This window comes from Leptopilina heterotoma, unplaced genomic scaffold (genome assembly GCF_015476425.1).
Source record: "Leptopilina heterotoma isolate Lh14 unplaced genomic scaffold, ASM1547642v1 Lhet_77, whole genome shotgun sequence".
NCBI lineage: Eukaryota > Metazoa > Arthropoda > Insecta > Hymenoptera > Figitidae > Leptopilina > Leptopilina heterotoma.
In genome coordinates this window covers 680,790-707,614 of record NW_025111177.1, presented here as the reverse complement: position 1 = coordinate 707,614, position 26,825 = coordinate 680,790, and the positions used below count along the sequence as shown (strand labels likewise).

At 24.2% G+C, this 26,825-nt stretch overlaps 1 protein-coding gene across 4 annotated transcripts in view; it reads right to left on the bottom strand.

The window, feature by feature from the left end:
• LOC122510901 overlaps positions 1-26,825 on the bottom strand; it is a 188,041-nt gene that overhangs the window by 8,432 nt on the left and 152,784 nt on the right. For 3 of the 4 annotated variants that reach the window (XM_043625853.1, XM_043625855.1, XM_043625856.1), the window contains exons 3-12: positions 19,255-19,295; positions 19,103-19,189; positions 16,010-16,258; positions 12,820-12,912; positions 8,624-8,717; positions 5,669-6,199; positions 4,418-4,908; positions 3,759-4,303; positions 3,318-3,584; positions 165-332 (exon numbers count right to left, since the gene is read on the bottom strand). In XM_043625853.1, coding sequence (XP_043481788.1) covers positions 165-332; positions 3,318-3,584; positions 3,759-4,303; positions 4,418-4,908; positions 5,669-6,199; positions 8,624-8,717; positions 12,820-12,912; positions 16,010-16,258; positions 19,103-19,189; positions 19,255-19,295 — 2,566 coding nt within the window. The remainder of the gene's footprint in view (positions 1-164; positions 333-3,317; positions 3,585-3,758; positions 4,304-4,417; positions 4,909-5,668; positions 6,200-8,623; positions 8,718-12,819; positions 12,913-16,009; positions 16,259-19,102; positions 19,190-19,254; positions 19,296-26,825) is intronic. The other variant, XM_043625854.1, reaches the window with a different exon arrangement.

The window sequence follows — 26,825 nt, the reverse complement described above, 5'->3', positions numbered from 1 at the left end:
GAGATAAGAAATGACCCTTTTTAATCATTGTTTTCATAAAGAGGACACACATTCATATTAATTTTAATTAAGCCAGATATATGCTTGATATTATATTATTATAATTTCTCTTCCTCTTGGTTACTTGGCTTTCGCAGTGATAATAACTTGAATTATTCTCTAACCTGAAACTATTTTGACTGATGGGAGGAGTCTCTTCTATGTCATTTTTCCTCCACTCGTTATTATTATACTTTGAAGAAGACACTGCCGAGACGGCGATAAAGGCATTTTTTGGCTTAGCTGAACCTTCCATGGAAGAGCCCGCTTTTGTCATTGGCATTGCCGTCACTCTGATAAAAGAATTTTATTCAGATTATAGTTTCATTTTCTCTCAGCGTTAATCATTCATTTTTTATTAAAGGTGGAAAATGTTAGCAATTAATTTTTTTATTTTTGTTTTCTATACAGTCAATCATCCTAAGACTTCCGGAAATAATTGGTCGTCATCAATTTTTTTTTGAAAATTCAAACCAAAATGAAGCTAAAAATGTCCTTTCAACTTCATTTTGGTTTCAGAAACAAGATAGAATTTTGAAAAATTAAATGGGTGCTAATAACTAGGTGCCAACTTCATAAAGCTGAAATTCAAATATAATTCATAATTTTAATGAAATTCTTCGAAAGAATTCAATTATTTTCAAAAATGTTCATAAAATTCTTCATAAGAATTCAATTATTTTTGTAAATAATAAAAAAACATTTGCAAGAATTTAATTAATTTGATAAATAATAAAATTTTTGTCATACATTTAATTATTTTGAGAAATTCTAATAAAATAATAATAATAATAATTTTTCGTAAGAATTCAATTATTTTCAAAAAATAAAATTCTTGACAAGAATCCAATTATCTTTCTAAATAACAAATAAAATCGAAAGAATTTAATTATTTTCAAAAATTGAAATACAATTCAACGTAAAAATTCAATTATTTTTAAAATAATAAAATTATTCTCAAAAATTAAATTATTTTGATGAGAATTGTATTAAAAGTTTAAGGAAGAATTCAATTGTTTTTACAAAATTTCAATAAAATTCTTTGGATAAATTCAATTATTTTCATGAATAATAAATTTTTTAGAAAAAATTCAATTACTTTTTGAGAAATTTTAATAAAATTCTTCGAAAGAATTCAATTAGTATCAAAACTGTTAATAAAAAAATTAAATTCGTCACAAGATTTCAATTATTTTTAAATAAAAAAATCTTTCTCAGGAATTCAATTATTTTAAAAAGAAATTAATTATATTCGCTGCAAGTTTTCAATTATTTTCATAAATAATAAAATTTTTCTCAGGAATTCAATTATTTTAAAAAATTTTAATCATATTCATTGCAAAATTTCAATTATTTTCAAAAATTGTAATACAGTTCTTAGGAATTCAATTATTTAAAAAAATTTTAAATCAAATTCGTTCAAAGATTTCAATTATTTGTATAAATAATGAATAACGTTTGCAAGAATTTAATTAATTTCATAAATAATACAATTTTTATCAGAAATTTAATTATTTTGAGATTTCCTAATAAATATTATTAATAATTCTTCATAAGAATTCAATTATTAAAAAAAAAAAAATGTAATAACATTCTAGACAAAAATACAATTATCTTTCTAAATAACAAAATTTATCGCAGGAATTTTATTATTTTCAAAAATTGAAATACAATTCAACGCAAGAATTCAATTATTTTTAAAATAATGAAATTATTCTCAAAAATTCAATTATTTTGAAAAGAATAATTGTAATCAATGTTTTAGGAAAAATTCCATTTTTTTTCAAAATTTCATTAAAATTCTTCGGATAAATTCAATTATTTTCATAACTAATAAATTTTTTAGAAAAAATTTAATTATTTTGAGAAATTTTAATAAAATCCTCTCAGGATTTCAATTATCAAGAAAATTTCCAGCAAAATTCTTTGTAAGAATTCAATAATTTTTATGAACAATAAAAATCGTTGCAAGAATTCAATTACATTCATAAATGGCAAAATTTTTTTCTGAAATTCAATTATTTCGAGAAATTCTAATAAAACTCTTCGTAAAAATTCAATTATTTAAAAAAAAAATCTAATCAAATTCTTGACCTGAATTCAATTATCTTTAAAAATAACAAGATTCATCGCAGGAATTTAATTATTTTTAAAAATTAAAATACAATTCTAAGCTAGAATTAAATTACTTTTAAAAAATAAAATTGTTCTCAAAAATCAATTATTTTGAAGAATTTTAATAAAAGTCTTAGGAAAAATTCAATTATTTTCACAAATAATAAAATTTTTTACGGGAATTCAATTATTTTTTAAAAATGTTATTAAAATTCTTCGGATAAACTCAATTATTTTCATAAATAATAAATTTTTTTGTAGAAATTCAATTATTTTAAGAAATTTCAATAAAACTCCTCGTAAGAATTCAATTATTTTTAAAAAATATAATCAAATTCTATACAAGAATTCAATTATTGTTCAAAATAAAAAAATTCTTAGAATAAATTCAATTATTTTCATAAATAATAAATTTTTCATGAAAAATTCAATTATTTTGAGAAATTTTAATGAAACTCTTCATAAGAATTCAATTATTTTAAAAAAATAATCAAATTCTTGATAAGAATTCAATTATTTTTAATGCAAATTCAATTAAATTCCTTGCAAGAATTTCAATTATTTTTATTAATAATAAAATCATTCTCAGCTATTCAATTATTTTTAAAAAATTGAATTAAATTCGTTGCAAGATTTCAATTATCAAAAACGTAATCAAATTCTTGCCAAAAATTCAGTTATTTTCAATACAAATTCAATTAAATTCCTTGCGAGAATTTCAATTATTTTTATAGATAATATAATCTTTCTCAGCTATTCAATTATTTTTGAAAAATTTAATTAAATTCGTTGCAAGATTTAAATTATCAAAAACGTAATAAAATTCTTGCCAAAAATTCAATTATTTTTGATAATTTTAATTAAATTCGTTCAAAGATTTCAATTATTTATTTATTTTCATTAATAATGAAATTCTTCTCTGGAATTCAATTATTTTTAAAAACTTCGGAGAAAATGATTCGAAGAGATTGTTAACTTCTTCCACCTTTAGTTTAATAAAATTCGTTGCAAGAATGAAATCTGAATTTTTTTTTTTAGACGTCAAATTTAATTTTTTGATATCTTTATTTTTACTTTTTTTAGATTCTAAATTTTTCAGATTCTACTTATTGCTAAATTTGTAAAATTAATTATCTAGTTTGAAGCCTGAATAAGAGTCGTACCTGTGGTATGCGAATTGTTTCCACTTTGAAGGCCAATTGTTGGAAGTTCCTGCCTGCTTTCCATAACCTTCGTTCCAGTCTTCGCCAATTTTTTGCGGCCAAGGGCCAGTCTCCGCCTTCGAGTGCCACATTCTGTCGTTGGTCCTTCCCGACCAAGGGCTACTTGGAGAATCCTCATAGGACTTCAAGTCATAAGGCCTCCAAGTGGACTGATCGACGGGCACTTCCCATCCTCTCACGCTTTGTGCCTTTGGAGAAATGCTCTTTCTGCAAAAATTAGTTCCAAATTCAAAAAATTTTCAAAATTGTTGCATCGCAACAATTTCGTTTTTTATCTCAATTTTGATATCCTCAGAAAAACTTTGTTAACAATCTAACCAACAGTCTAATCTAGTTAACAGTCTAATTAACAATTTAGTAAAAGAAGTTTAAAATTCTTACCCATGCCAGGATTTGCCTCCCGATTCCGCATTATTACTGGTCCAAGATGGTCTCGCATCATCATCAGCTGAAAGATTCTCTGAACTTCTCACTTTACTCATCCAGTCGTCGTCTCCCGTGAGTTTCACAGGCCAAACGGAATCCTTTCCCTTGTTGTTGTTGTCATTGCTCTTGAGTTCCGAGGACGTTCTTTCCTTATACTTTAATCCCTTAAAATCCTTTGGAGAATTCTTGAATTCCTCCGAGAGAAGTTTGTTCTGCTTATCGAGACCCAGTTTCCTCACCAGATCCGCATTCGGATTGTAGGATTTGCCATTTTGATCCTTTGGCCAGGGTTTTGCGTCCGGCAATTTAAATGGCCACGTGGCAGGATCCGACGTCAGGCTATTCCACGACTTCATTGTAATTTTGGGAATTATATTCTTTTCGTTGGGATTCTGCTTTGGTGGGCTCATTTTCTCCGAACGATTTTTCGCCCTGTCCCAAGCGAAACTCTGCTCTTGATTCGGACGATTTTGGGTTGATTTCTCCGACCAGGGTGGAACCTAAAGGATAAAAGATAAAGACGTTCTTTAGTATTTTGTTTGCTAAATATTTTCCGCTACTTTTTAAAAATTAATTTTCGAGTGCGAAGTTTGGTTTAGCAGAATTTTACCAACCTGAAGAGATTTGTCCTCAGGCCACGAGTCAGACGCGACTTTCCAAAGTTGCGGATGATGCCGTTGGTGCCAGGACTTCTCCAAGGAATTCATATCATCCTCGTCGTTGTCGTCCATTCGCGACCAGTAATCTTGTATCAATGGTTTTCTCCAGGGAAGAGTTTCTCGCAACCAAGGTTTTGGGTCACGAGGATTTTTGTAGTACCAAGGAACGTTTTTCATTTGTACAAGCCGAAAGTCTAGCTTTGGTGGTTTTCTGTAGCCAAACGGGGAGTTTTGCCAACTCTTAGAAGCGGCGAATTCCCTGTCAGATGGTCTAAATTCTTGATTTCTTGCGAAACCACCAGCGTTCAGTTCAAAATCGTTCTGCAAATCGTTTTGGAATTTGTCCAAAGAAAAGTCCCTTGCCAGTGGATTATTGTATTGTGGATATTTCCAGTGCTTGAAGTGAATGTACTCCGAGGGATCGTAGTCTCGCATTCGCATTGTTTCTGCAAAGATAGTTCGAAGGGTGTCTTAAGCTCTTAGAGAAATCCTTAGTATTTAGGAAAAATATTCTTAGTTTTCGGTTCGTAAGGAATCTGCTAATGCAAAAACCAAAGTCGCCAATGCCCTAAGGAAAGTCGTATTAAGGGACTTTTGACTTTGGGCGAATGCGAAAGAATTTTGGTCTACTTAGGCAGAGGGTTTTTATTAACCATCTGTTGATGCTAACGATTTTTGATGATTGCAAAAATCGTTAGTATCATCAGAGGCTTTAGGCATTAGTAGATTAGGTCTAGAGTTTAACTTATGAACCCTCTGCTGATGCTAACGATTTTTGACCAGAATAACCATTTTTTAGCATCAGCAGATGCTTTAATCATTGGCAGATTAGGTCTGAAGTTTAAACCTCTGCTGATGCTATGGATTTTTGACGATTACAAAAATCATTAGCATCAGCAGAGGGTTTAAGCTTTAGCAGAGATCAGGTCTGAAGTTTAACTTATCAATCCTTTGCTGATGCTAAAGATTTTTAACGATTGCAAAAATTATTAGCATAAGCAGAGGCTTCAAGCATTAGCAGATTAGGCCTAGACTTTAACTTATCAATCCTCTGCTAATGCTAAAGATTTTCGACAATAGCGAAAATCGTCAAAGGACTATAGTTACCTTATGAGGTCATAGACTTCTAAATTAGCATCAGCAGTGGGTTGAAGTAAAAGAAAAGTTAAAGTAAAGAAAATTTTAAGTAAAAGTAAAGAAAGTTACCGTCATCGAAAGAGGAGTCCCGATGTCCAGGCGGCACCTGATGGGTATTAACTTTCCCAAAGTGCAAAAGTCTCGGTTGGGAGTACTCCCTAGCACTTTTCAACATCAGAGCCTGTCGCTGATCGTTGAGTGTCTTTAAATTCTCCCGTTGCTTCTCGTCAATAAGCTGATGTCCAGGAAGACGAGGACGATTTTTCGAATATCGAAGCTTCGACGACGGATTGTCGTCGATTTGCTCCTGCCAAAGAGGCGAATTGTAATTTTCAGCAACGAGACGCCAAGGAATGGAAGTTGTAAACCATGGCGACTCGGTTGTTGGTACGGAGGACGTCATTATCGGCAGAGCTTGTGTCGTTGCCTTGTGATGCGGTTTCTTCTTTTTCTTTTTCTTCTTCGGCTTCTTGAAGGTCCTCAGTGGATCGTCCATTTTTGGTGTTGTGGATATCGAATCGAAGTACGACGTCGGCAGTAGGTTTCTCTTCCGCGCCAGGAGGGCCCGACGGGAACCTTCCCGACCATCGTCCAGGTGCACTGAAACATTTAATTTTCTTTCAGTTCATTAAGATTTGTTGGTAATTAATTAGTTCGTTGGGAACCATTAATTTATTGGTTCGTTAGGGTCCTTTAATTTATTAGTTCATCAGTTCGTTAGGAATCACTAATTTATTAGTTCGTTAGGGTCCTTTAATTTATTAGTGAATTAGGATTCATCAGTTCGTTAGGATCCACTAATTTATTAGTTTGTTAGGATCCTTTAATTTGTTAGTGAATTAGGATTCATTAGTTCGTTAGGATTTATCAGTTTGTTAGGATTCATCAGTCTGTTAGGATTCATAAGTTCGTTAGGATTCATCAGTTTGTTAGGATACATTAATTTATTAGTTCGTTAGTGTCCATTAATTTATTAGTGCCTTAGGATTCCAGTGCATTATAATTCTAGTTCGTTAGGATTCGTTAGTTCGTTAGGATTCGTCAGTTCAGTTCGTTAGGACCCACTACATCATTATCATTAATTATCAAATTCACTAATTGAAAACTGATATTCCTTTCAGTTTCCACTTTCATCTTCTTCTTCTTCTTATTTTAAATGAAGATCTTCTTCTTCTTCTTCTTCTTTTTTTTTGGTACAATGTGAGAAAAGTTTGGGCATAAAGAAAGTTTAGCGAGAAGCTCGTTATTTACTGTTAACGATGCGAATCGTACACCTCTGGTTTTCTGTGCCAACGTGAATTTTATGTTACTGTAAGTCGATACCTAATATAAAAGCAAGCCTCGATGAACTTAACGAGATTCATTAATCAAGAATTTCGACTGGCGCGTTATTAAGGCGCCATTGTAGGAGCAATAGAGCTGAAATCAGTTTCCGCAAACAGGGCATTCCGGGCCACTGGATCTCATGAAAATGGCATCGCTTCTACGCAAAACGAATGCCAACGGCCAACCAACAAAACTCGAACGTATTATTGACTTATTCTAATAATTTTTCGCGCACGGTTCGACGAAAGTTGTAGCATTCGAATAATGGATTTAAAAAATGGGTTTAAAAATGGATTTTAAAAATGCTCTCAATATGCTAGTTGAAATTAAAATATTAGTGACTCGAAAGCAATTGTTTTCGATCTACAATTGGAATCAAAAATCGAATCAAAAATGGAAAACAAAATCGAAAACATCATTTGTTTTCTATCGAAAACAAATGATGTTTTCGATTTTGTTTTCCATTTTTGATATAATGATGATAAATACAAAATGATGCTGCAGATGAAATGAGGAATGCAGCAAAGAAAGAGTTCAAAATGTTGGATAAAAGTAATAAAAGAAGGAGGACGAGAAAGTCAGTAATTGAATCATTTATAAGCACCAATTTGGAGAAATCTTCTATGTACAGAAGTCACTCTTCTTTGTAGCTTTCACGTTCCTTTTAAATGAAGGTTTAATTGAGCGATTGTCAAGTTTCTGTTGAAATTGATACTACATAACGTTTCATGCGAGCCCTTTTAGTGGAGGAACTCTGAGACTAAATTACAATCTTGAGAAATGTTTTCTCGGATTCTTTGAGAGCTTTTCAAAGCTTTCTCTCGATCTTTCTAATTTAAAGAGCTTCCCACTTAGAAATGCTTTAATTACACATCGAATTTTAATTATGAGAATGATACTCTCATCTTTAGTTTTCGCGTTTTGTCAAAACTATTTAACATTCGGATTTTAGTGGAACAATTCAAAAATACTGTTCGCTATCAAAATAATTCAAAAATACTGTTTGATATCGAAACAATTCAACAACTATTCACTAGGTCTAGATCAAAACAATTCAAAGTAATGTTTGCTACCAAAACAATTCGAAAAACTGTTTGCTATCAAAACAATTCAAAAATATTGTTTGCTACCAAAACAATTCGAAAAACTTTTCGCTATCAAAATAAAAAAATACTATTTGACATCAAAACAATTCAAAAATACTGTTTGCTATCAAAACAATTCGAAAATAATGTTTGCTAACGAAACAATTCAAAAATTAATATTGTTTGCTATCAAAACAATTCAAAAATACTATTAGCTTTCGGAACAATTCAAAAATACGGTTTGCTATCAAAACAAAAATTTCCCTAACCGAAAAGAATTTATTTTAATACAAATTTTTTTGGGAACAAAAGCACAGACTTTAATGGCAGAATTGTAAGGAATTTGTAAATTGTAATTTTCCTTGTTTTGATGGATCCGAGGATGGCTCGTAATGGAAAGAGTAAAAAGGGAGGGAGCACAATGAAAAAGGTTGAATCTGGGTAGGAGCTAATTTACATTCTCTTAGAGAGGAGATGAAATGACTTTTTATCAGGAACTTCATTTTTATGATAAACAACTCTGCATTATAAGTCGATATTATGAATGTTTATGAGGCGACTGTGTAGTTTATACATCAGGACGTAAATAAAATTCCACATGATTGGCACTTACTCAGAAGTTGATGAACTCTCTCCCATCGTTCAGGATTTTCTGCCAACTTTGCCAGCATCCTTAACACATTCACTGTCAGCGCCTCATCTTCCAACTGGAAAAGAATTTTTTTTTCAATCTTCATTAATAATAATCTCATCTTGAGTCTCGTGTATAATAATCTATAAAACATAATTTCAATTCTTCCTAGGAAATATATAGTAAAATACCTAGTGATTAATACTACTACTAGTAGTAGTAATTCTACTAATGATAATACTACTACAAGCAGTAATTATATCAATGTTTATTAATACTAATGATAGTGATACTAACATTAGTAATATAACAATAGCAATACTACTACTAGCAGTGATAGTACCAATAATAATAATAATACTAGCAGTGATACTACCAATAGTAATACTACTACTAGTAGTGATACTGACAATAGTAATACTACCACTGCTAGTATAACTATTAGCAATACTACTACTAGCAGTGATAGTACCAATAATAATACTAGCAGTGATACTACCAATAGTAATACTACTACTAGTAGTGATACTGACAATAGTAATACTACCACTGCTAGTATAACTATTAGCATTACTACTACTACTGTTCAGTAGTAATTAGTAGTTTTTCTACTAGTATTATTGCTATTAGTATTACTACTACTAATATTCAGTAGTAATTAGTAGTAGTAATTAGTAGTTTAGTGGTATTTAGTAATACTACTACCATTAGTAGTAATAGCGCTAATAATAATACTACTAGTAGTAGTAAACCTAATGATAGTAGTAATTCTACTACTACTAGTAAACCTAGTGATAGTAGTAATTCCATTACTAGTAGTAAACCTAATGATAGTACATAGTAGTAATATCACTACTAGTAGTGAAACTACTGATAGTAATAAAATTGTATTCCAATCGCGAATCATTCGCTTGTTTATTAGCTCAAACAAATTTGAATGAACACGCAATTTTATTATCTAAATAATCGCAATTCATTTCGCCTGACAATTTTTATCCAAACGCTTTTTAAGGGATTTTTGGTGGAAAAAAATGCTGACAGCGCTGCCAGTAAATGGAGCGATAACTCGAACGATTAGGAACGTTGAACGCTTCAATGCCCTGCCTTTCCCGATTCTAATCTATGTAACCCCAAGATTAATTGCATTCCTTTCAGTAGCAGTTTATCAAACCATTTAGTGATTTGCGAATTGTACGAATTCTACACTTTCGAAGATGTATATATATATATATATATATTTCTAAGGAATTAGATTTTTAATAACTGTTTAATTTTTTATTAAATAAAATAATCAATAAATAACTTAATAAATAATTTAATAACTAATGAAAAAAATTAAATAGTAAAAAAAAGGGAGAAAATGATTTTTAAAACGACTTTCTTTATTCTAAGAGAGAATTTTGACATTTTACTTGAATCATTTTGGAAAAAAAAATTTAATGTACTTCAATTATTTAAAAAAAGGAATTTTTGGAAATTTCAATTATTTGTTTATGAAAAATTCAGTTCTATGAAGTTGAAATATTATATAAGAAGAGAATTTTAGAAAATTTCAATTATTTGTTTATAAAAATTCAATTTCCTTTAAAAGAATGTTAATTACGTGTTGAAAAAATTCAATTATCTTTAGAACATTCAATTATCTTTGTAGAAAATTGAATTTTTTTTTAAATTTAATTATCTTTGTAGAAAATAAAAATTGAAATTATTCCTTTTGAAAATTCAATTACCTTTAAAAAAAATTCAAATAATTTTCAGAAAATTTCAATTATTCCATGGAAAATTCAATTATCTTTAGAAAATGGAATTTATTTTTAGAAAATGTCAATTTTCTCTTAGGAAATTCAATTATCTTTAGAGAAATCAATTATCTTCGCAGAAAATTGAAATTAATTCTTTAAAAAATTCAATTCCTTGTTTAAAAATTTAAATAACTTGTTTCAAAAATTCAATTCATTTCAGAAAATTTCAATTATTCTATAGAAAATTCAATTATCCTTAGAAAATGGAATTATTTTTTAGCAAATGTCAATTATTTCTTGAAAATTTAATTATCTTCGTAAAAATCAATTATCTTTGTAGAAAATTAAAATTATTTCTTTAGAAAATTCAATTCCTTGTTTAAAAATTCAATTATCTTTAAAAAATAAAAGTGAAATATTCTTAAACACCTAATTTTTTCGAATTTTAAATAAAAATTAGTTATCATTGCAAAGTTTCTTGGATTATTTTCAAAAAAATTTTAGTAAAACTCTTTAAAAATTCAGTTAATTTATTGGCAAATTTTTTTAAATTTCAATTACTTTTTTTAGTTTTTTTAAAATTTGTAGAAAAAATTAATTATTATTTAAAAAATTCAATTATTTTTAGAAAAATTAACAGTTACTTGTTTAAAAAATGAAATTAATTTTAGAAAATTTCAATTATTCTTTGGAAAATTCAATTATCTTTAAAAAAATCAATTATCTTCAGATAATTTCAATTATTTCTTTAGAAAATTCAATTATTTTTAGAAAAATCAATTATCCTCAGAAGATTTCAATTATTTCTTTAGAAAATTCAATTATCCTTAGAAAAATCAATTATCTTCAGAAAATTTCAATTATTCTTTAGAAAATTCAATTATTTTTATAAAAATTAATTATTTTCATGAAATTGAAATTATTTCTTTAAAAAATTCAATTATCCTTAGAAAAATCAATTATCTTCAGAAAATTTCAATTATTTCCTTAGAAAATTCAATTATTTTTATAAAAATTAATTATTTTCAGGAAATTGAAATTATTTCTTTAAAAAATTTAATTATCCATAGAAAAATCAATTATTTTAAGAAAAGTTCAATTATTTCTTTAAAAAATTCAATTACTGGTATAAAAGAATTCCATTTTCTTAAAAAAATATATAAAATTAGAGTCAATTATTAAAAATCGCAATTATCAAATTTTCATACTATGTTATAAATTTTTTATTTCTAAATTCAGCCCGAGGCTTGACGAAAATTATTTGCACCAAAAAAAAAATAGATGCTTTGAAAATGCGAGATGAATTGTAATTATAAATGAGAGTAAGAAGTTTCAAAACTTTGTGCCTCCAAAGGTAAAAAGCAAAAAATTACATTATTTTCTTGTCGGAGGGAATTATATTAAAAAACAAAAAAAAAAATAAAAATAAAAAAAAATAAAAAATTGTAACGAGATACGCGTAAAGAGTAAGTTTAATCACTATCCAGTATATAGGGGAGTGTAATGCATCACCTGTGTCTTGTGTGTAAAATCTTCAATTAGTCGAGAAATTGCGTTCTTTGTGTTCTTCATTTTCCAACAGCGGTGTAACGAGGTGCGGAAATGAGAACCCGTTTCTCTTCTCTTTTCAATTTTTTCGGCTCCGCGAGAACCGTCGCGTCGACGCAAACATACGACCGGCTTGACATCGAAATGAAAAATTATTTGGACAGCTTCCAAATAACTTTTCAGGGTCGATGTTATCGCAAAAGGCACACACACACACCCACACTCACGAACAAATGACATTCAAAAAGAATATAAATTCAATTTGCAAATAATTACATTTACCAAATAATTACAATACACTGAGACAAAAAAAAATTATTTTATTCAATTAATTCAAAATTATTTGAAAAATATTTTTATTTGATTCGAATAATTTTTATTTTGATCTAATAAATATTTATTTGCTTCAAATGACTTGAATTAATTGAATCAGATTTATTTGAATCAAATATATTATTCAATAGAAACAAATAAAAAATATTTGGATAAAAAGTTATTTTATTGATGCAAATAAATATTTATTTAATTTAAAAACCAATTGTCAAGTAATTTTCATAATTAAAGCAATATTTATTGGTTCCAATTGTTTATTTGACTGAAATAATTCGTATTTGATACAAATAACTATTTATTTTTTAGAAGTGAAAAGTGAATGAATAAAAAATTCTATAATTGAAAATATTTATGTCCAGTAAATATTTACTTAGCTCAAATAAATATTTAATGGATAATAAACAATTGTATCATTTAATTGAGTCAAATAATTTTTAATTGCGTCAAATAATTTTTATTCGATTCAAATAATTTTTTTTGTTCAGTGTAATGAGACACATAATAAAAATTAAGTACACATAAGGAAAAATGGAAATTTGTAAATATAAAAATTACCGTATCATTATCTGCCTGAATTTCCTTTTGTGTCCTCAATTCCTTTTTTACAGTTGGTAACCTTTTTCTCTTCTTTTCCAAAAGTTCCTCAACCTGTCGTTTTATTTAGTTTTAAAATTAATTTCTTTAACGTACAAAATACATTTTTTTCTATCACACAAATTTTTTAAAAATCGTTTATTTGAACGTTTAAAACTTTAGGAACATGTCGAGAGTTAATAAAAGGTAAAACGATACAAATTCTATCACAGTTTTTTCAATATTTTTCAGAAGTGAAAAGAGAATAAATAAAAAATCCACAGTTTTTTTAAAAGTAACAAATTGATGCTAAAAATTTTGGATCAATTTTTTTTATCCACATTTTTGGTATCAGTTCGTTGCAATTTGATACATTTAAGTTAACAGTGTTTTGAAAATTATTTCAGACTTCGCACTCGATAATTAATTTTAAGAAAGTAGCAAAAAGTAGCTTTCAAACAAAACAAAAATTTTTTCCAATAATTGAATTCTTGCAAACGATTTTATTAGAATTTTTTAGAATAATTGAATTCTTGTGATAAATATTTGTCATTTATGAGAATAATTGAATTTTGCAAAGAATTTTTTTTATTAAAATGCCTCAAAATAATTGAATTTTCGGGAATAATTTTGTTATTTATCTTTATTAGTTGAATTCTTTCGAAGAATTATTTATGTAAATAATTAAATTCTTAGGAAAAATTTTATTGAAATCTAAAAAAAATTTGTAATTATTGAAATAATTGAATTTTTGCGAAGAATTTTATCAAAATTTTTTAAATAATTGAATTCTTTTAAAGAATTTTAATAAAAATTTTCAGAATATTTGCGTTTTTTGAAGTATTTATTTATTAAATTTGAATTAAAAATAATAGAAATTCTACGTTCAGTGTCATTATTTATAAAAATAATTGATTGTGAAGAATTTTTAAAAATTTCTCAATTAATTGAATTTCAATGAAAAACTTAATTATTTTTAAAAATAATTGAATTCTTGAAAGGAATTTTTATTAAATTCCTGAAAATAATTTAATTTCTGGGAAGAATTTTGTTATTTAGCAAGATAATTGAATTTTTTTGACAAATTTTATTAAAATTTTTAGGAATAATAAATTTTGTCGAATTCATGTAAAAATGTAAATAAAAAAAATTGAATTCTTGTGATTAATATTGTTATTTATTAAAATAATTGAATTTTGAAAAAAATTTTATTAAGGGCATTTGAACCTTGATGACGTCACCCATGCTTTGCACAACGTGTAACGTCATCAAGGTTCAAATGCCCTTAAAATGCCTCAAAATTATTGAATTTTCAGGAATAATTTTGTTATTTGTCTTTAATAATTGAATTCTTTCGAAAGAATTATTTATGTAAATAATTGAATTCTTCCAAAGAATTTTAATAAAATTTTTCTAAATATTTGCGTTTATGAAAGAATTCATTTAAATTGGAATTAAAAATAATAATCTACTGTCAGTGTCATTATTTATGAAAATAATTAAATTCTTGTAAAGTATTTTTTAAAAATTTCTTAATTAATTGAATTTCAATGGAAAATTTTATTATTTATGAAAATAATTGAATTCTTACAAAGAATTTTTATTGAATGTCTGAAAATAATTGAATTTAATTTTTTTAACGAATTTTATTAAAATTTATAAGAATAATTGAATTTTGTCGAGTTCATTTTAAAGTGTTATTAAAATAATTGAATTCTTGCGATGTATTTTATTGAAATTTTCTAAATAATTGAATTCCAAAGAAAAATTTTATTATTTTTGAGAATAATTAAAATCCTGCCAACAATTTTCGGATTTATGAAAATAATTGAATAGTTGCTAAGACTTTTATTAAAATTTTCGAAAATAATTGAATTTCTGAGAAGAATTTTATTATTTATAAAAATAATTGAATTATCGCGAAAAATTTTATTAAAATGTTTAAAAAAAAATTGATTTTCTGGCAAAAATTTTGTTATTTTTGAAAATAATTGAATTCTTCATAAGAATTTTATAAACATTGTTTTAAATAATTAATTTTTTTGAAATATAATGAATATTATGAACATTTTATTTTAAATAATTGAATTTTTTTGTGGAAAACTTTATTTATGAAAATAATTGAATTTTTTGATTAATTTTTTTAAAATAGTATTAAAAATAATTGAAATTCTTCGATGAGTTTTATTATTTATGAAAATAATTGAATTCTTGTGAAGAATTTTATCAAAAAAATTTTTTTTTTAATTGAATTTCCATGAAAAATGTTATTATTAGTGAAAGTAATTAAATTATTGTGAAGAATTGTATAAAAATTTTGTTAAATAATTGATTTTTTCGACTTTTTTTTAAAAAATGCTTTTCTAAATGAATTGAATTCCAGTGGAAATTTGATTATTTATCAAAATAATTGAATTTTGGATGAATTTTATCAATTTTTGTTTCAAATAATTAAATTCTTTTGCGAAATTTTATGAAAATAGTAGATATTGGAAATAATTGAATTTTGAATATTTTTTAAAAGTAGGTAATTGAATTTCGAATATTTTTTTAAAATAATTGAATTTCGAATATTTTTTTAAAATAATTGAATTTCGAATATTTTTTGAAAGTAATTGAATTTCGAATATTTTTTGAAAATAATTGAATTTCGAATATTTTTTGAATGTAATTGAATTTCGAATATTTTTTGAAAATAATTGAATCATTTTAAACAATTTGATTATAATTTTTGAGAATAGTTTTTTGATTTCTAGTATTTGCGAATTTAAAGTAAATTCTAAAAGAAACTAGAATAATAGCTTTTAGTGGCTGAAATCTAAAAAAAGTTCCTAAATAGTAGCATAACGTAAAAAAAGTGCGAAGCCTGTTATTTTTCTTTAAATAACAATTACTATAAATTTTTTTTTACTTTTCTGAAATGATTAAGTAGTTATTTTTTTCTATTGAAAATAATTAATAAATTTTGTTACGAAAACAATTAATGTTCATGATAAACGGAATAAAATATCAAGAATAAACTTTTTGATCTTTGATCTATATTTATAATTTAATTTCAAAGGAAAATGAATTGAAGTATTTGAATTGGAGAGAAATTCAATGGTACGTTTTTCTTTTTGTTTTTTTTCTTTCTTTCTTTTTTTTATGGAGTCAGCATATTGTTTTTCATCACCTCCTTGTCCTTTTTCTTTTTCTCGATATCGTCGTCGTCAATATCAGCTTCGTTCGAGGTCTCGTTTTCATCTGAGCCATCCTCGACGCTCTTTTCTTTAGAATCGAAATTCTTCGCTGTGATCAACTTCTCGTCGAAGCTCTTACTATCATAAAAGGACGTATTGGATTTTTTTGTGTCGTCGTGAGACATTGCCTCATGGGACTCAGCCGCAGCTTTCAGTTCATCTTCGTACTCGTCGTCCTCCTCCTGGATGGGCAAAGAGAAAAATTTCATTTTATTTTTTTTCCAACCAGTTTTTCTTATCACATTATCGGGGATTTATTAATTTTTTCATTTATCCATATCTCTTCTCTTTTTCCTCCATCTCCATTAATGTTTTTAAAAGTTTTACAAATATTCTTTTCATCAAAAAAAAAGTCTTAAAAAAAGTCTTGTAAAAGTTTTACAAATTTTCCTTTCATCAAAAAAAAAAAAGTCTTGCTATAAATTTTACTCGAGTTTTCGATTGAAAACATAAATAAATAAAAAAAATATATATGGAAAGAATTATAAATTGCATTTTGCCAGAAAAATTTAATTTTTTCTTTCCCTGACTTTTCTCTGATTTACAGACAGAATTTTCACTTTTTCCCTAAAAAGAATATTTTGATTTACTATAAAAAATTAATCGATACTCAAAAATATCAAATTTTTTTCAATTCTAACTTTTTTGAAATTCAACAACTTTTAAGAATATTATTTATTATTATTATTATATAAAACATGAAGAAATTGATCACTCTGAGTCTTCGACTCGAAGTAATCGATTTCTTCAAGTTTTGTAATAATTAAAAATGCCCGAGTGATAAAAACAATATTTTATATTATAAGAATTTTTTTACTTTGACTTTTTAAAAATTATTCTCATCATTTCAATTAAATTATTATTTTCTAGAATTTTTAACTAAACTTCTTTTTTAAATAAATATTTAATAAATAATTTTCATAATTTTTGTCAAAGCTCTTATCGAATTTTCAAATCCATTTGTTAGCAATATTCAATTTTACGAAAAATAATAAAAACTTCAAATAATAATTCCAAAAAAAAATTCAATTAAACCTTTAGAAAAAAATTAATTTTTCAGAATTGTTAGTTAAAATTATCAAAAATTCAGATTTTCAAAGATTTTGAATTTCAAATCTTTTTAAAATTCAATTATTTCTAGTTATTCACGCGATAATTCTTTTGATATTTAATTTTCATTTAAAATTTGAACTAAAATCTATTTTTAAATCAATTTTTATTAGAAATTTCTACGACAATTGAATTATTTAAATAAAAGAAATAAATAATTTTATAAATAATTGAATTTTTTTTTAAATGAAATTATTTCGTCGAGTTTTAATCAAATTTTTAATAAACATTACATTTTTCTAGTTATTTATTTAAAATTTATTGTATTAAAAATAATTGAAATTCTGAAGTGAATTTCATTACATTCTTTTAAAAATAATTGAATTCCTGAGAAGAATTTTAATATTTATAAATATAATTGAATTTTTGCGTAAAGTTTTATAAAAATTGTATTAAATAATTGAAATTTTGAAAATAATAATTGAAATTTTAACAAAAATTTTATTAATATTTTTGAAAATAATTGAATTTTGCAGAAGAATTTTATTATTTATGAAAATAATTCAATCTCTGAGGAAAATTTTAATATTCATGAAAATAATTGGACTTTTGCGTAAAATTTTATAATAATTCTATTAAATAATTGAAATTTAGAAAATAATAATTGGAATTTTGACAAAAATTTTATTCATATTTTTGAAAATAATTGAATTTTTGTAAAAAATTTTTCCTATTTACAATAGGAAATAAAAGAATTTTGTAAAATAATTGAATTCTTGCAAAGAAACTTATAAAAAATTTAAAAATAATTGAAATTTTCCGAAGAAATTAAAAAAATTTTTGAAAATAATTGAATTTCGAAGTAGAATTTTATTATTTATGAAAATAATTGAATCCCTGAAAATAATTTTAATATTTATGAAGATAATTGAATTTTTGCGTAGAATTATATAAAGTTTTATTAAATAATTGAAATTTTGACAAGATTTATTAATATTTTTGAAAATAATTGAATTTTTGTGAAAATTTTTTCTATTTACAATAAGAAATTAAAAATTTTTTTTTAATAATTGAATTCTTGCGAAGATATTTTTTATAAAAGTTGAAAATAATTGAATTTCGTGAAAGTATTTTTTGATTTTTATAGATAATTGAAATTTTAACAAACATTTTTCTTAATTTTTTGAAATAATTGAAATTTTGCCAAGAATTTTAATACTTTTGAAAATAATTGAATGTTTGCGAAGGAATTTTATTAAAATAGTAAAAAAATTGATAATAATTAAATTTTATCAAATTTTTTTTAAATAATTTAATTCTTTCAATTCTCTTAATTCTTTCGAGGATTTTATTTAAATTGTAATTAAAAATAATAGAAATTTTACAACTATTGTAATTATTTATGAAAATAATTGAATTCTTGTAAAGAATTTTTATTAAATTCCTGAAAATAATTGAATTTCTGGAAAGAATTTCGTTTTTTATCAAGATTGTTGAATTTTTTCGATGAATTTGAATAAAATTTTTTAGAATAATTGAATTTTGTCGAGTTCATTTAAAAAAAAATAATTGAATTTTTGTGAAGGATTTTATTAAAGTTTTGTAAATAATTCAATTCCTGAGCAATTTTTGTATTGTTAACAAAAATAATTGAATGTTTACATAGAATTTAATCAAAATGTTTTTCAAATACTTGAATTTCTTTGGAAAATTTTATTAAAATAGATATTGAAAATCATTAAATTGCGAAATTTTTTGAAATAATTGAAATTTTTTTCCAAGAATTTAATAAAAATTTTTGAATATAATTGAATTTCTGCATAAATTTTGCTATTTGTAAAGATAATTGAAATTTTGACGAGAATTTTTTGAAAAATTTAATTTTTGCAAAGAATTTTATTAAATTTGAAAATAATTGAATTATTGTGATGATTATTGTATTATTATTATTTTTTTTTATTATTAATTGAATTAACCTCAGTTGTCGTGTCTTCTGCATTATCACTAGCTTCATTTTCCTCCAGGTCTTCCTCGCTCGTATCTTCGTTCGATGAAACTTGAATCTAGAAACAATCATTGAAACAAAACTGAAATTTTCTTTTTAACGAAAGGAATTTTTTACACTCACCGAATCCCTTTGAAGAGAGGTCGACTTTGTTTTAACGCCTTCTGTAACAGACAAAAAAATAGTATTTTTATTTCCCTTTGCTCGTATATCTATATATTATTTGTGAAAGAAAATGTGTACATCAAAGAAAACAAATTTGCATCTTATCATGCGAAATGTAAATTTATCGAAAATCTATTGAATCGAAATATTTGAAAAATTTGAAATTTAAAAAATTAAAATTAAATTAAAATTCAAAATTGACAATTTTTAACAATAAATGAATTTTGTCGAGGTTTCGAATTAAAATGTTTAGAAATCTGAATTTTTCATATTTTTAATTAAAAATTCTATGGAACTAATTTTCTTCAAAAAAAAATAAGTAAGATACCGTCTGACTAAAACTTGTTTTTACTGCTTAATATTTTGGAAAAATACAAAAAATGGGAAATGAAGTCTGACTAAAATTTAATTTTACTGCTTCATTTAGAAATATATTAAAAATAGTATGTAACGACTGACCAAAACATGTCTTTACTACTTATTTTTGAAAAATACGAAAAATAGGATAAAGTCTGACTAAAATTTATTTTTACTACTTAAATAAGAAAAATAGGATATAACGTCTGACTAAAATTTATTTTTACTACTTAATTTAGAAAAATTCGAAAAATAGAATCTAAAGTCTGACTAAAATTTATTTTTACTACTTAATTTAGAAAAATAGAAAAAATCTTAAATGAAGTCTGACTAAAATTTATTTTTACTACTTAATTTAGAAAAATTCGAAAAATAGAATCTAAAGTCTGACTACAATTTATTTTTACTACTTAATCTAGAAAAATAGGAAAAATCTTAAATGAAGTCTGACTAAAATTTATTTTTACTACTTAATTTAGAAAAATAGAAAAAATCTTAAATGAAGTCTGACTAAAATTTATTTTTACTACTTAATTTAGAAAAATATTAAAAATAGTATATAACGTCTGATCAAAACATGTCTTTACTACTTAATTTAGAAAAATACGAAAAATAGAATATAAAGTCTGACTACAATTTATTTTTACTAATTAATCTATAAAAATAGAAAAAATCTTAAATGAAGTCTGACTAAACTTTATTTTTACTACTTAATTTAGAAAAATACGAAAAATAGAATATAAAGTCTGACTAAAATTTATTTTTACTACTTAATTTAGAAAAATACGAAAAATAGGATATGACTTTTTTAAATACAAAAATAAATAATTAATTGAATAATTAAGTTTCTTAAAATTAAATTACTTCGTTGAATTTCAATCAAATTTTTAAGAAAAATTGCAATTTGCAAGATATTTATTAAAAATAGCATTAAAAATAATTGAAATTCTTCGATGAATTTTATTATTTACGAAAATATAATTGAATTCATGAGAAGAATTTTAATATTTATGTATGTATTCTTGCGAAGAATTTTATCAAAATTAAAAAAAAAAAATGGAATTCTAGTAAATAATTTGATTATTTGTAAAAATTATTGAATTCATGTGAAGAAGATTTAAAATAATTTTGGTAAATAATTGATTTTTTTCGAAAAATTGTCTAATTTTTTTTTCTCTACAAATTGAAAATTGAAATTATTCAATATTCACAATGAAGGAAAAATTTTTCAATTCGTTTATCAATTTCTTTTGCAATTAATTAATTAATCAATCTCGTAACTAATTTCTTAGGACTTTTGAGAATTAAATACCATTTGTAAATTGTAAATTTTTTAATTTTATTTTTTTCCTCTCATAATCTTTTTACAACTCTTGAGAATTAAATATTACATTTTGTAAATTGTAAATTTTTCTCAATTTTTTTTTCTTCTGTAATTTTCTTACGACTTTTGAGAATTAAATTATACCATTTTTCAGATTTGCAAAATTGTGTATATACATAAATAAATATTTTCCTTTTTCCGGTATATGAATATCATATTCCCGACGCATATGAGAGATCGTTCATTATTATATGGATTTTGTGTATGTGTACATATATATATATATATATATATATATATGTCGGATGCTGCATTTATATGGGATCTTTTGCTATGAGTGACGGCAACTGGACTGGGCACGTGTTCGAGTACGTTTACAAGACACGTGATCGGTATATCAAACATATTGCACTTGCAGTCATAACCCCTTCCCTTCCCCTCCCTTTTCCAATATCAAATATGAAAAGGGAAGTTTTCCCGCACTGTCGCGGAAGGAGGAAAAAAGAGAAGACTTATTGAACCGAATATTGGCCGTAATGCATCGACGCAGTTTTCTGATATTTCAACTGCAGGCTGTATTATATCGTCCCACACTGCTCCTACTGCAGCTCCAATCTCCCATAGAGCACGACTAATATACCGGAAACTTATGACTCGAGAATCGTCGGCGAAAACTTTTCCGCGCAAGGATATCTCTCTTTTTTTATTCTCTTTTCTCTCTCTCTCTCTCTCACTCTCTTACTCTCGTATCTCTGACCTACAAAATAAAATTTGCCTTCTTCATTTTTTTTGTTCCTTCTTTTTTTTTTACTCTTTTTTTAAATCTTTTTTTCTTACTCTTTTTGGAGAGAGAAAACTTTTTCTTTCTCTCTCTCTCTCTCTCTCTCTCTCTCTCTCTCTCAATGAGGTATGGAAGGAAAAGTTATCGCAGGAGTGATTCTAGAGAGAAGAAAAGAGAGAATACGGAAATGGTTAAAACTTTTATTTTAACCTCAAAAGAATTATTTTTACCTCAATTGTAACGCGCTTGAGTGAATCGACATATCTTATTGGCCCCCGAGAATTTATAATTTGCCCTCAATTATTATCAAAACTCATTAAATTATAGTTAACTCGATAATTTATAAACTTTAAATCAATTTTCAATTTTTAAAAAAAATTTTTATATTTAAATGTTCCCCAAATGTTTCGAACGTTTAAATGACCGAAATTAAAATATCTCTTTTTTTTCTTATACCTTTAACAGGGTTGGCACAAAAATTTAATTTTGTTTTTCCCTGACTTTTCTCTAACTGATTTTAACTTTTTCCCTGACCCTAAAAAAAAAATATTCTGATTCACTCTAAAAATTATTAGATATATACTCAAAAAATGTTCATTTTTAAATAAATCCGGTGAAAAATACAATTATTCCTAAAAAGTTGATTAAAATTCGTCGAAAAAAGTTTAATAAATAAGAAAATTCTTTCTAGAAATTCAATTATTTTCAATATTTACTATTTTCATAAAATTTTCCAAAAGAATAATTGAATTATAATTTTTTTTTTTATTTTGTACAAATAACTTTTCAATTATTCTTTGCGAAAATTTGTACCTTTCACTTTTTTCAATTATTTTTCAATTATTAAATTCTTTTCCCTTATAGAATTGTTACAAGTAGGTAATGAAACTAATTGCAGAATTTCAATTATTTTTCATAAAATTTTGAATGAATTACATAAAACAGAATATGATTTTTTTTCAAAAAATAATAAAATTGCAAGAATTTAACTATTTTTAAGAGCATTAATAAAATTCTTTAAAACGATTCAATTATTTTTGAAAAAATTTAATAAAATTCTTCACAGGAATTCAATTATTTTTTCAAAAAAATTCAATAAAATTCAATTATTGTTTTAATTTTGTTCATAAATATAAAATCCATCGGAAAAATTCAATATTTTAAAACATTTTCTAAAAAATCCAGTGAAAAATGCAAAAAATTTTTGTATTAAAATTCTCCGAAAAATTAAATTATTTTGATGTATAACAAAAATTTGTCCTAGAAATTCAATTATTTTCAATTTCAACTATTTTAAATTTTAATAAAATTTTCCGAAAGAATTGAAATTTTTTTTTTATAAAATTCTTCTCGAGAATTCAATTATTTTCAATAATATAATAAAATTTTTCACGAGAATTCAATTATTTAAAGAAAATTATAAATAAAAATCTTTGCAAGAATTTAATTATTTTGATAAATAATGATACTCGTTGAAGAATTTAAATTATTTTTTTTACAATTTTATACTATATATGAATTTCTATTAGAAAAATGCAATTATTTTCAAAAAATTTTATTTTAATTTATTTAAATTTTTTTATTTTTTTATTTTTTTTTTTAATTATTTAAAAAAATTTTTGATAAAATTCTAAGCAAACATTCGATTATTTAAAATAGTATTTGCATAAATTTTATAAAAAAAAATCAATTATTTAAAAATTTTTAATAAAATTCTCCTCAAGAATTCAATTATTTTCACAATCAATAAAATTTTACAATGGCATTCAATGATTTTCATAAATAATAAAATTCATCGGAGGATTTAAATAATTTTTAATATACAATTTTAAAAAATTTCCATCGAAAAATATAATGATTCTCAAAAATTTTATACAAAATTCTTCGGAAGAATTTTGATATATAATTTTCAAAAATTGTCCTCATCGAATGATTTTCAATATCTTTTGAAAATTTTAACTTTAGTAAAATTTTAATTTTAATTTTAAATTCAATTTCAATTTCAATTTCAATTTTATTTTTATTTTCAATTTCAATTTTTATTTTCAATTTCAATTTCAATTTCAATTTCATTTTCAATTTTAATTTTAATTTTAATGTCAATTTCAATGTCAATTTCAATGTCAATTTCAATGTCAATTTCAATGTCAATTTCAATTTTAATTTTAGTTTTAATTTCGATTTCAATTTCAATTTCAATTTCAATTTTATTTTTATTTTCAATTTCAATTTCAATTTCAATTTCAATTTCAATTTCAATTTCAATTTTAATATCAATTTCAATGTCAATTTCAATTTCAATTTCAATTTTAATTTTAGTTTCAATTTCAATTTTAATTTTAATGTCAATTTCAATGTCAATTTCAATGTCAATTTCAATTTTAATTTTAGTTTTAATTTCGATTTCAATTTCAATTTCAATTTCAATTTTATTTTTATTTTCAATTTCAATTTCAATTTCAATTTCAATTTCAATTTTAATTTCAATTTTAATATCAATTTCAATGTCAATTTCAATTTCAATTTCAATTTCAATTTCAATTTCAATTTTAATTTTAGTTTCCATTTCAATGTCAATTTCAATTTCAATTTCAATTTCAATTTTAGTTTCAATTTTAATTCTAATTTTAATTTCAATTTTAATTTTAATTTTAATAAAAATTTCCAAAAAAATTGAATAATTTCAAAAGGAAATTCTTTTGCATTCATTTCCCCTCGATCTGCATCAATTAAAAATAAAAAAATGCCACAAAAAAAAAAGAAGAAAATCGTTGACTTTGTTGACATTATTTTTAACAGTGTTTTACCAACAGTATAAGGTAGGGTAATAAATTGAAACGACATTTTAATGGGAGAAATGTACTGTAATAAGAAACTATATTACTTTTATTTATCGTCTTCTTTGGTCATATCTGAACTTTATTTTCGAGTGATAAATAAGCACGTCATCTCGGAGCCAGAATGATATTTAATAGAGAAAAAGCAGGTCCACATTCCAGACACAGTCTAGCTTTTCAAGAAATTCTAAATGCAAGAACACAATTATATGTTACTTTTATAGTAACTGCCTCTAGAGTGTACGTAATTATCTCAACAATTAAGCAACTGCAGTTAGGCTGTTTTTCTATTCAACAAAAGAAATATGTGTGTAAAAAAGAAATGTGGCACTTTTTTTCAGTTTATTTTTAATTAAGATGGGAATTTATTTTCTCTATCTTTAATAATATTGTTTATTTTATATTTCGTCTGTTTGTTGTATTGATCGCGGGAATATTTCACTTTTAATTACTCGACATTTAGTTATATTAAAAAATTAAATATTGAATAATTAAATATTGAAAATATTGAAAATATTGAAAATAATGAATAATTAAATATTGAAAACATTGAATAATTAAATATTGAAGAATTAAATATTGAAAATAATGAATAATTAAATATTGAAGAATTAAATATTGAATAACAAAATATTGAATAATTATAAAAATACCGAATATTTAAATATTGATTCAATTATATTTCAACTGTGATCGCAGTAAATTTAATTAACCATTTATATTGAAGAAAATTATTTCAACTATTGAAAATTTATAACGGGATTACTTCTTTCACACAATTTTCCCTGCTTTGGTTAATTTTCTATTTTTAATCTTCAATTACAAAAATAAAAAAAAAACGACAAAAAACTCTATAAATAAAAATTGTTATTAAATTAATTCTAAATAATTTCTTTCGGAAAAAATTTTTTAATTTCGATTCAACAAAAACTTTATGAAATAATGATCATATATATTTGTTACGAATGAAAGAAATATTTTTGTTCTACTTTCTTTCTCGTTTTAATGTTTATTTAACTTGTTTCCTTCGTATACAAATATATTTTTTTTTCGTGTTACTTTCCGTCCTCATTAAGGAACGTGAAAAAAAAAAAAAATGTCAAAATGTTCAGAGAGATGAAAAATAACTTTTCTACAAACATATTTTTATGTCCTGATAATTTCATACATTTTTTATTTCATATTACATTAAAAACATCATTATTTTTTTCAACAACTCTGCAAAAGTGTTTTTGTTTTTCGAAATTAATGAATAAATAGTTACAAATTAAGTCAAGGGGAGAATTTCAAAAAAAATAATTAAGTTCTTCTTTGAAAATTAATTGTTCAAAAAATAATTCTTTGGAAAATAATTGTTCAAAAAATAATTCATATTGAAAAATAATTATTCGAAAAATAATTCATTGAAAAATAATTGTTCAAGAAATGTTTCTTTGAAAAGTAATTATTCAAAAAATAATTCATTGAAAAATAATTGTTCAAGAAATGTTTCTTTGAAAAATAATTATTCAAAAAATAATTCATTGAAAAATAATTATTCAGAAAATAATTTGTTGGAAATAATTCATTGAGAAATAATTATTCAGAAAAGAATTTATTGAAAAAATAATTCATTGAAAAATAATTGTTCAAAAAATAATTAGGCTTCTGTTTAACGTTTTCGTAACGATATCACGAAGAGAGAATGAGGAATGGAAATGTTGATGAGTTAATTAACAATTTTTGTATTTTATTGTATTATTAAATATTTATCAAGCAATGTCGCAGTTTATAAATGAAATTAGAGACAATGAAAGCGGACTAAGTGGCACATATATAATTTTCAAAAATAATAAAAAAAATAATAATTGCTGTAAAAGCGTATTTTTGTTTCGTGTTGATAAACTGCCGTCGAAATATATATATAGCGAATCGAATGGAATCGAATCGGAAAGTTACGGGTAATAATTCACTCGTAAAAGTCCAAAATTGAAACATCGATTTCGATAAGTGTCATTCCCACATACATATAGGTGAAAGCTAGTCACCAAAAATTGAGGCATTAATATCTCCTAAATAGTCGAAATAATGCGGTTTTATTTTATAAATTCCAATTGGGTCATTGTAAAAAAAAATTTTTTTATAAAAAGTAATTGCATTTTTCGAGGAACCATAATTCAATAATTATTTAAAATTGTTTATTAAATTTATTATTAAATTCGTTGCGAAAATTCAAATATTTTCACAAAAT